Source organism: Squalius cephalus (genome assembly GCF_949319135.1).
Source record: "Squalius cephalus genome assembly, chromosome: 22".
Classification (NCBI taxonomy): domain Eukaryota; kingdom Metazoa; phylum Chordata; class Actinopteri; order Cypriniformes; family Leuciscidae; genus Squalius; species Squalius cephalus.
Genome location: NC_137143.1, coordinates 272,151 through 283,874, shown reverse-complemented (window position 1 = coordinate 283,874; position 11,724 = coordinate 272,151). Strand labels below are relative to the sequence as shown.

The following is an 11,724-nucleotide window of genomic DNA, read 5'->3' as shown; positions in this document are numbered from 1 at the left end:
TAAAGCTGCTTTAAAACACTCTGTATTATAAATAGCGCTGTATAAATAAAGGTGACTTGACTTGACTTACGTTTCAGAGAGATCCTGTTGATTCTTCAGCATATTGGGGTTGTTTAACATGTGCACCAGACTAAATGAGGTTATCTTGTCTTGAATCACAGATGAAATAGAGCTTGATCTACTCCTTGTAATGTGATTACAATTACCTGCATTGCATAAAAATAAAATAAATAAAAAGCTCAACCAACACTGTTGACAAAACGTCAAGAACAAGAACCACCAGAAATGTCTCTCGACAAGCAGAGCTGATCATTTATTTATACACAGAAAATACACTACACAACACATTCAACGATTATGAAGTACAATGGATTCAAAATCAAAACATGCGCTCACACTTATACAGAACTTATTAAACAATTACTACACTTAAATATTATTGTTTTGATGTGTTATAATTACTATCACATCTTTCATGAAATGCAAAGAAGAGCTGACTTTTATTTTGGAATGTAGTGGAGACAGAAATTAATGAAATGCTTTTAGATGTTTCTGATCAAATAATTCACCTTTCTATTTATACAATACTCTGAAGACATCACTCAATTTTTATGATGGCTTGGTGTTATTTTTTGCCAAATCTTTGTGGCACAGCCATGCTCCATATCTGCCCGGGAGCCGTCTCCCAGTCCCGAGACTGTATCCTTTCCTCTGTGGACGAGCCACTCCGAGCCCCCCGACCAAACCTGGAAAGCAGAAGAATAATGCCAGCGTTGACTCAATGTGAATATTTTTGTCTCTTTAATGCCAGAGAATATTATGGACCACAATCTTCAACACTCATTAACATGTTATAACTGGTGTAGAATATTAAAGAACAGCTGAGCAAGCGATGCACTTATGCTGTCTAACGCCGCCTAACCGCTGGGGTACCTCAGGGTTCGGTCTCGGGCCCCTTCCTCTTCATCACTGACACCTTCCTGCATGTTTTCCTGCCTCCGCTACATCAATAAAGCGGTTGCATTCCTCATGTTATTGCCTCTTTTTGAATCACTAATACTGTGGCAAGTCTAAAATCATTTACTAATGAATAAATCTACAAATTTGTAGTAAGAATACATATATGATGACTGTTTGTGTAACAACATATAATATTATTCAGTACTTGACCAGTATGACAAGAATAGAATGTTTCACAGTTACACAAAAAAACAGCTCATGAGTTTTTACCTGGTTGACATTCATCATCATAATTTAATCGGACAGTATGGAATTTTTCGCCGCTAGGGGTCGCTAACCTCTTTACAATAACAAAGGCGTAGTTTGATGACGCAACATTTGCTAAGAATTATGGATCTTGTCGTCAACGTCAAGCCGGCCGATCTAATAATGTTTATGGATGAGTGAATACATCGATGCTTTTATCATGACTGTGATATGAAGCAGTTCGGGATTGCTAAGAGACAGCTATCAGCTCCACACGCGACGCGAGTCCCGCGGATATAAAAGGAATATGGACATTTCATTCTACCGAACTACACGCAGAATTACAACTCACAGGTCAGTTTATTAGACAAATTAAACTTGTGAGGTAACGCAGCGCTGTTTCACCTGGTCTAACATTACACTAGCACACTAAACTGCATTTACATGTGTTGAAATGTATGTGTTAGTTTGTCTGTATGAGACTAGCAGTAAGCTAGATCAACATTAGATCTTATTCTAACATTTTATCATTGTTGAACTATATAACGGTGATTAGTTTTATGTAAATGTGCTCACCTGTTTAATAAAGTACATGTAGGAGCTCTCGTTTATATACTGTCTATGGGAGCTCTCGCATCTCGAAAACACCGCGCTGATATTGATTCTCGGTTTAGTTCTCCTTTTTTATCCAAAGTCTGCTTGCCATGGTCCGTAATGTTTGAACGAAACAACAACAGCATGCAGATAGACATTACGAACTACACAGTGGTAGTGGTAGTGGTAGGGAGAACGCGGATATGAAGCCATTGACTGCAACAAAACGGAAATAAAGAAACGGGACGTGTCTTCGAATTAAATTAAAATTTCTCCTGGTTTGAAAGTTGTTGGAAACAGTCGGGATAATGTAAGTACACAACTAAAAAAAATATGTAACATAGATATAGTGATTTTTGCTATTTTTAAAGCAAAAAAGTTACATATTGTGCCTTTAAGATGGTTACTTTAAAGATTATAATGTGCTGTGGCTGGTTGGAATATACGCACCGCTGGGGCTGGTGCAGCACTGAAGGGTTGCGCTCATATCTCTGAGAGTCGTGGAGTAAAGACCGCAACATTTCTACCAGAAGACGATCCTCCAGTAGATGATCCATCTGCTCCTCAGTGGCCTGATACATATCAATAACACCGTCATCATCACCATCTCGGTTTCTTCACAAACACTGATGTTACACAGTATTTCAGATTGACCAGGTGCTCTTTTACTTGAATGTCGGTCAAACATGCTACAGAAACGAGCTGTGGTGAACGTCCTTTAATTTAGAGACTTTGCAGACCACATTTCATAGCCATAAGACTCTATCGGCTGCTTCTGATGATTCAAACAGTATTTGAATAGGTTTCAAACGACCAACAAGGTTATACCATCCAACAAGAAACAAGATGTCTTGGTACTTTTATTGGTTTGATTGGTTCTTTTAAAGGTATTGTGGTAAAAGTTATTTTTTCTTTTAAAATAATAAAGTTAATATAATACTAACAAATGACTATAACATTAAAATTTAAAAGTGCACTTTGTAATAGTCAAAATAAAATTTTACTTTCAAGTACATTTTTAATCATTGTTTAAATAACGTTTTGTCATGCTTTAAAGTACACTTATTTTGCTGTGTTGACTAACATACTCAAGCACATGTAAAGTACTTGATTATACTTTTAGTATGTTATATGACTAAACTTCATCATTACATACAAGACTTCTTTTTTTGAGTTACTGCCCTAAAAATAGCAGTACAGTGTGGCACTACTGAACTTTTACAGCAGGATTAGATGAACAGATCATCACTGAATGTTGTGCGTGTCTTTTACCCCTCGACTCTCCAGCATGTTCCCGTCGGAGTCCTCACGTGATTCCAGCGGGTGTTTGCTCTGCTCCAGCACGTCATCCTTCGGGATGGACTGGCTCATATCAGTCATCACCAGCAGTACGCCCATCACCAACCACACACCTGCATCCATCACTGCAGTCTGACTAGTTCAGGCTCTGCTCATGTGGATCTGCACTAGTTTTATGGTGTACGAGGAGCCAATCTGGCCAAGCTTTCGAACGGCCGTGGCAACTGTCCTTATATACAGCGAGTGTGTGACTCCAGAGACTAATGAGTGTTCGACGGTCCATCTGTTATGCTGGGGATTTGGTGATGGTCTGTATTATGGATCCCACAGGAACTCAGGGATGAACATACTTATTAAATCTAGATCAGCAAACACACTCCCAATACATTAGCCAGCTCTTTCTTTGCTCATATCAATCAATGACACTGCCAGTTCTCAATGACACAAAATCATTTCATTAAAGTCGTTAAAGACATCAGAGAGTCATAATATACTATAGTAATTACTATTTTACTGCTATACTAATAAGATACTCATGTGAAAATATATCTGATATGATTGAGGTCCTGGAGTTTCGATTCATTAACATTTATCTCAAAGACAGCAGAACGATTGATACCGGAGAATGTGATTTTAATATACTGTTTTTGTTTTAAATGCTTACAAAAATGTTACTTTAGTAGAATACACTAGGGCTGTCACTTTTTATTCGATATTCGAATATGCATTCGAACATGACGTGAAATATCCGTAATCGAACTATAAATAAACTATTCGGTTTTTAAAGTGCCATGTGTAGCGCATTTTTTACAGTCTATGATTAAGACCGTTTGTTTTTTATTTTATTGTTTGCCATCTCATCCAGTAGCGGCCGCTCTAAACGTATTGTAGCGTATAGGCACATGACCAAATCAAGCGAATAATAGCCTATAGCCACCCTGTTCTGAAAATGGAAGATAACGCACATCTAACCCAACTCATCTAAAAAGTAGTGTCTGGAAATATTCTGGGTTCTACACCGTAGATGGTAAAGTACCATATTTTCCGGATTATATATCAAAATGAATACATACTGACTGACATGAACCAAGAGATACATTCCCGTCTACAGCCGTGAGAGTACAGATGCTGCTCCTGTAGCCTAGCCCTGAACAAATTAACTGAAAACAACTAAAAAAATGTTAAATGAAACATTAACCTAAAGACAACTGAGAAAGCCTGAACACAAACAAAATGCCCCCAAAAAGAAAAAAAAAAATCTCCTGTTTTCGGTGCTGATGCGGTGCTGACGCGCTCATGTAACATGTGAGGGTGGCGCGGCCAATAAAGCACCTAAAAGCTGTCACAAAGAACTGGCAAAAGTAATGATATGAATATGTCAAATATAGCAAGGAGACATTTTAATTTTTTACTAATAAACAAGTGTTTTCTGTGTCGGCTGCAAAGATGAATTTGACGATGCAGACTCGCGATCTTTGTAGTATTGAACGCGCCACATTTCATACGGATTACATAAGCAGAGAACAGTCTGTTTTCTTTTGTTTTGAATTGTTCTGTTTAAAAGTAGACATTTCAAGCTTTCTATATATGTCTCAGGTCTGTGAGGCGAGTAGGCTACCTTATAGGCTGAGTTTCGGTTCATTTATGAGACGAGCTCCAGGTCACGCGCCGGCGCCTCCGTGTCGTGATTAAATATTTTCTACTATATTTGAAATTATATAATGAAATTTAAAGACAGGCTTTGTGCTTTCTGTTTGAGGTCTCTGTGAAAGTTTTAAAGCCGTCTTTTAGTGCCGCTTTCAGAGCGGTCACGTCTGTAACGGAGAATTGTCCCGTCCGTAACATTGTTTTTTTTTGTGAAATAAATTTCGAAATAAATGCGACTTATAGTCCAGTGCAACTTATATATGTTTTTTTCCTCTTCATGATGCATTTTTTGACTGATGCGACTTATACTCCGGAGCGACTTATAGTCCGGAAAATACGGTAACCGTTAAAGATAAGGTAGTTCGCCGAATTTGCAAAAAATGGTTTACTTACGCATCCTCGACATCCAATCTTCGCGCTCACCTGTCAAGTTACCATCCAAAAGAGGCAGCGGAGTCAGAGACAGCAGACGGCCAGAGCATCGCCAGGCGTCCAACATCGTATGACTGCATACTTTCCTGCACAACTGGTCAGCACCTTTTTTTCCATGTAACGTTAGCCTAATTTTGTGATTGGCTATGCATAGTGCATAGTGGCACTTCATATAGATTAAGTTGATAACCTGCTGTTTCAAACATTAAGTCAAAAATAATTTTTCAGACAGGCTATGGCCTGAGTCCTGTTTATGACTGTCAGACTGTTAATAAATTTGTGATTGAATCTCCATTACGGTGTTTTTTTTTTTTTTTTTTGAGGGGGTGGAACCGGGGGGGGGGGGGGGGGGGGCTCGTAGATATTCTAATATATTCGAATACATTTCTTGATATTTGATACCCGTTCGAATTTGATTTTTCTCAAAAGTGACAGCCCTAGAATACACACCAACTTTTGAATGGCTATGGGTGAAAAAAACTAAGGACTTAAATACTCATGGAAAGACCATTAACAGAACAGGGAACAGGTGTGTGACTCAATTAGAAACTTAGCAACTAACAAGGAACGAGAACTCAGGCAAACAGGAACACGGAAAAGAATGAAAATGAAACCAAAACAGAATAAACGAGACCATTACAGAAACTTCGGAGGAGGATGCGATCCTGAAACACTGTGACAGAGGAGAGGCTAGCAGAGGGAAACCCCACGGAGGAGACAATGAAGGGAGGAGATGATGGAACGTGAAGACCCAGAGCACAGCCAGGACGAAAGGCCGAGACAGAACCAATGGAAGAAGAAGCCTAGGTGGAGCCAGGAATCAGTGGCTGAGGTGGAGCTCGGCCACTCACTTTTAAGCTGGCTATGATTAAACCGCTTGTTAAAAAAACGCAACTTGATCCTACAGAATTAGTCAATTACAGGCCGATCTCGAATCTACCTTTTCTGTCAAAGATACTAGAAAAGGCAGTATCCTCACAACTGTGTTCCTTTATAGAAAGAAATGATATCTGCGAGGATTTCCAGTCAGGATTTAGACCGTACCATAGTACTGAGACAGCTCTCATTAGAGTCACAAATGATTTGCTCTTATCATCCGATCGTGGTTGTGTCTCTCTATTAGTGTTACTCGATCTTAGTGCTGCATTTGACACCATTGACCACAACATTCTTTTAAATAGAATGTTTCATTAATTAATTAATTAAATATTCAACAATATTATTGATCTGCCTGCACTGACACCATTATATGAGAACTGAACTGGACAATGACATACGTACTACGCATGTGCATGACGTCACCGTTTTCACAGTTTCACAGTAGTTTACACAGAGATAAGAGTGTCTTGCAAAAGTTTGTGTTTTCATGCCACCAAAATCCGTTGTCGTGTAAATGAACGGCCAAAACGCACAAAAAGTCTTCCATTTTTAGTTGAAAACAGTGGAGTGTAAACGGCCCCTAAGACTTAAATACACAAGGGAAGATCATTAACAGAACAGGGAACAGATGTGTAACTCAATTAGTAAACTCCTCTCAATTCTGAATTTCTGTTAATTTACAGTAGATATACACTCAGAACTGTGAGAAAAAAAGTCAGAATGTCATCAGAATTCAGAATGTCATCAGAATTACTTTTTTTTCTCAGAATTTTGAGATTTAAACTTGCCATTGTAAGAAAAAAGTCATCATTTTGAGATAAAAAGCAATTACCTTTTCATGTGGAAACCAGCACACAAACAAACAATTCTGAGAATGTTTTGCTACCGTTCCCATTAAGTTATGAAACCGTTATTTCTGAATGTTCTGAAACAAGGAGCAACATTTAAAAAACGTTACATGAACGTCCAACTACATGTTTCAGAATTTTTTTTCCATGAACAATGTTTAAATAATGTTTTAGTGCTATCGTTTAGAGAACATTATTAAAGACCAGATAACTTTGGAAGTACATTTGTTCATAACTTTGAGAGAATCTTGCCGGAACGTTACAGCTAAAGTACTGAGAATGGTCCCTTTTAGCTGTGAAACAAGCTTCCTGAACCAACCAGCTGAAGCCTGAACACACACACACACACACACACATACACACACACACACACACAGGGATAAAACACAAATCTGCCATTAAAGTGCTGGTCATGTCATCAGGGACGAACCTACGCAACACATCCATTAACCACCATGACAACTAATAGGCTTACAGACTAAAGCATTGATGAGTATTTGAGGTGACAGATACGGTTTCTGTCTTATTACAGCTTAATTCACACGTCCAGTGATGAGTCACAGCAAGATTACTAAAAACAGCACAAAACAGACAATGGCCATGCCGGAAATCTTGATGAAGTGCAAACTGTGCAGAGTCGAGTCTGAAATGCTCTGTTGATACTACGGTTAGCGCTCATCTAGACATCTGCCAGACATCATGAGGCAGCTTTACGGCAGCGATGCTGAACGTGTAAGACTCTTTAGATAAAAGCATCTGCCAAACGTGTGTGAATGAGTGAACATGATGGAGATTCAGTGAGTCTGACGCTGAAGCGTTCGAGAGATCCACTGTTCCTGACGAGGCTTTACACCAGACCGGGCTCCAGCTCATCATGATCGCTTGCTGAACTACTGACTGCTAATCTCACAGGCATCAGGGAGGCTTATATACACCACCCTTGTGAAAAAGAAGTGCACTTAACTCTTAAATGTGCACTTCTAACCCATGTTACTGAAACTGTACTTATATCAATGAAATAAAAGGCCTTTTAGCTGTACATGTTCATTACTGTTTCTTAACACACCTTTAAATAATGTCTACTTAAATTAAGTTTTACTTTCAAGTACTTTTTAATTCATGTCTTAATAATCATTTGTAGTGCTTTAAAGAAGGGCACGTGTTTCGATGTGTTGACTAACGCACTAAAGCACATGTAAAGTACTAAACTACCAGGTTTATTTATGGTATAAACATCATGTGAAGTGATGATGCGTTTGACAGGTCAGTACCCGAGGTCCGTGTAACTCACACTCTCGTCTCCGAGCCACAGCAAACACAACCTTATGCACACATCACTGTATTAGCATCTCATTAATGTATGCATACTTGCTTATGAAGGCAGATCTGAGAGACAAACAGACTAACAAAGCTTATTTTATTATTACTATTATATATACTTATTATTTAGTTGACGGTGGACTTCATATTGTCAGGTACTTGTATGTAAAGGCTATATTTGTTTAATTGAAACATGATTTTCCCCTTCATTGCTGTACATTTACTGCACAATCTTCTGTTTGCACACAATGTTATTTTCTGCAGATTCACACAGTTCGTGAGTTGTTTCTGCAGCAATAAAACATCTGATATCAGACTTGAAGCTGGTGACATTTTGGACTTTTATTCGTTTGTCAGCATGTACAGTGTCAATAATGTACATCAGGGCATACGGATCACGTCTCGCAAACATAAATACATCTCAGCCATTCTTCATGTTTTACAGCATGGAATGTGTTTAAAACAAACACCAGAACGAAACACGGCTTACGCCACAATAACTCACATCTGTTATTACGAGAGAAACAGTAAATTAAAGTCATCACGACTGGCATTTCAGAGCACAAACATGAATGAGACGAAACTTCAGAAGATCAATGACAAGAATGTAGAATATGACATGGAGCCGTTTGTCGAATTGATTTAAAGGCACTTTTGTGGCTTCTTGAAAGGTTTTAGAAAAGCGGAATCAACTGCGTTACGCCTCACTGGTGTTATATTGTCAAATGAAGGCAGAAAATCTGTTTACTAAACAGATGAAGGTTTGTAGTATTCATGCACAATTAGCATGGATGTGAAATGATTCAATGAAAATGATGATGGATGAATGATTTATTGACGGAAACGAGAAGCAGAACGTTTGAGTTCAGCCCAGATAAAGACCGTCAGACGACAGGGTTCATGAGCTGACGCGTCTGATGCCGTTTCTGCCGTTCCCTCTATGAAATAAATACTCATTCTTCCTTGATTCAGCTATTTACTTAAAACACACGTTTTAGTGTGAAAATATGACTACAGGTCATAAAACACTTCATCGGTGTATTCATGTTAACAAAAACAACAAATATGTAAGACCCTTTAAATAACGGTTGAAATCATCCAGTCTGCCCTCCATCATTAGTAAGTTAGTGAGTCATAAACTGACTTTGAATCATCTTCACAGACTGTTCTTTTGTCATTTCAGTAATTAATTATTTTAAATGCATATTTATGCAACTGTTGCAGTAAATAACTTATTTCAGTAGATCTACTCTATCGGTTCTGCCAGACCTACAATAGTAGATCTATAAAACGTGGCAAAGGAAAAGAGCCACGGATCAGGAAAGGAAACACAGGAAAAGAAACAAATATTTGGATTGTACTGTTTGTCACAGTATGGACGTTCCTCACATTAGAAGAACAAACGTTCATACTTTGGACGCGATCATGCGTTTGGTTCAGGAATCGAGCTCCGGCTGTTCGTCGATCAGAACGGCTGGTGGAAACTGAACTGTTCCTCTGAAGTCCAGACGAGAGACGCCGAGAGCGATCAGACAGATCCAGACCTGAGGACAGAAGAAACGGCACACATGACCACGGCTCCCACACACTAATAGCTGATCATCCATGCGCACAGGAGAGACCCCCACCTGACTCACAACATGCACGTACGCAAATGAATTACTTCTTAGTGAATTTGTAGTATTTTAAATGAGCGATGCGTGTCATAAGAGACGCCCATATGAGGGAATTCTGACAACATTCCTGACTCTCAGCAAATGAGACGTACAGCAAAAAGCCTAGTGTGTCAAAACCAGTTCAAACTCAAACAACTTTAATACTAGGGCTGGGACAATAAATCGATTTGGAAAGAATCAAGAAATGATTCTGGATCGATTCCAATTTTCTCCGAATGCATCGCGATTCTCTCTCGAGTCGATTCTGAGCTTCAGTTTTAACAGCAAAAATGATTTTAGTTTTTAGCTTTCCTGTAGCTCAAACAGCAGAGCATTGGCGCTTGCAACGCTGAGGTCATGAGTTCGAGTCCCAGGGAAAGCAAGAATTGTTAAGAATGTGAATGTGTGAACCTTGAAATGCAATGCAAGTTAAGTTTTAATTTTTGGTAAGTTTTGGATAAAAGCATCATGTAAACAGCAGATGAAGTGTGTGCGTTAGAAACAGCCGTAATCTGCTGGCTTACACACACACACACCACTGAAACCTTCTATAAAATAATCGTTCATAAAGTTCGAAAAGGTTGAAGTGAATAACAAGTGTATTACCCCAGCCTAGAACGCACTCTGCTGTTAAACACTAGTCTAGAGCGCGCCGTTAAACACTAGTCTAGAGCGCGCCGTTAAACACTAGCCTAGAGCGCGCCGTTAAACACTAGCCTAGAGCGCCGTCTGCCGTTAAACACTAGCCTAGAACGCCCTCTGCCGTTAAACACTAGCCTAGAGCGCCCTCTGCTGTTAAACACTAGCCTAGAGCGCGCCGTTAAACACTAGCCTAGAACGCACTCTGCCGTTAAACACTAGCCTAGAACGCCCTCTGCCGTTAAACACTAGCCTAGAGCGCCGTCTGCCGTTAAACACTAGCCTAGAGCGCACTCTGCTGTTAAACACTAGCCTAGAGCGCGCCGTTAAACACTAGCCTAGAACGCACTCTGCCGTTAAACACTAGCCTAGAGCGCCCTCTGCCGTTAAACACTAGCCTAGAGCGCGCCGTTAAACACTAGCCTAGAGCGCCCTCTGCTGTTAAACACTAGCCTAGAGCGCCCTCTGCCGTTAAACACTAGCCTAGAGCGCCGTCTGCCGTTAAACACTAGCCTAGAGCGCCCTCTGCCGTTAAACACTAGCCTAGAGTGCCCTCTGCCGTTAAACACTAGCCTAGAGCGCCGCCTGCAGCGCCCTCTGCTGTTAAACACTAGCCTAGAGCGCCGTCTGCTGTTAAACACTAGCCTAGAGCGCCCTCTGCCGTTAAACACTAGCCTAGAGTGCCCTCTGCCGTTAAACACTAGCCTAGAGCGCCGCCTGCCGTTAAACACTAGCCTAGAGCGCCGTCTGCCGTTAAACACTAGCCTAGAGCGCCGTCTGCCGTTAAACACTAGCCTAGAGCGCCCTCTGCCGTTAAACACTAGCCTAGAGCGCCGTCTGCCGTTAAACACTAGCCTAGAGCGCCCTCTGCCGTTAAACACTAGCCTAGAGCGCCGTCTGCCGTTAAACACTAGCCTAGAGCGCCCTCTGCCGTTAAACACTAGCCTAGAGCGCCCTCTGCCGTTAAACACTAGCCTAGAGCGCCGTCTGCCGTTAAACACTAGCCTAGAGCGCCCTCTGCCGTTAAACACTAGCCTAGAGCGCCGTCTGCCGTTAAACACTAGCCTAGAGCGCCCTCTGCCGTTAAACACTAGCCTAGAGTGCCCTCTGCCGTTAAACACTAGCCTAGAGCGCCGCCTGCCGTTAAACACTAGCCTAGAGCGCCGCCTGCCGTTAAACACTAGCCTAGAGCGCCGTCTGCCGTT

At 40.5% G+C, this 11,724-nt stretch overlaps 2 protein-coding genes across 3 annotated transcripts in view; both read right to left on the bottom strand.

Annotated features, from left to right (window-relative positions):
- Positions 1-625: 625 nt before the first annotated feature.
- Positions 626-3,271, bottom strand: npffl (neuropeptide FF-amide peptide precursor like; the record flags this gene model as incomplete). The annotated part of the gene is made up of 3 exons (XM_079857903.1): positions 3,073-3,271; positions 2,251-2,372; positions 626-746 (listed from the first exon to the last, which is right to left on the bottom strand). Exons 1-3 carry the CDS (start codon positions 3,220-3,222, stop codon positions 626-628), a joined length of 393 nt encoding a protein of 130 aa, XP_079714029.1. The 5' UTR covers positions 3,223-3,271.
- A 5,410-nt stretch (positions 3,272-8,681) lies between these two features.
- The window catches only part of slc11a2 (solute carrier family 11 member 2), a 46,395-nt gene continuing 43,352 nt past the window's right edge, over positions 8,682-11,724 (bottom strand). For both annotated transcript variants that reach the window (XM_079858049.1, XM_079858050.1), the window contains exon 17: positions 8,682-9,769. In XM_079858049.1, coding sequence (XP_079714175.1) covers positions 9,662-9,769 — 108 coding nt within the window. In that variant the 3' untranslated portion in view covers positions 8,682-9,661. The remainder of the gene's footprint in view (positions 9,770-11,724) is intronic.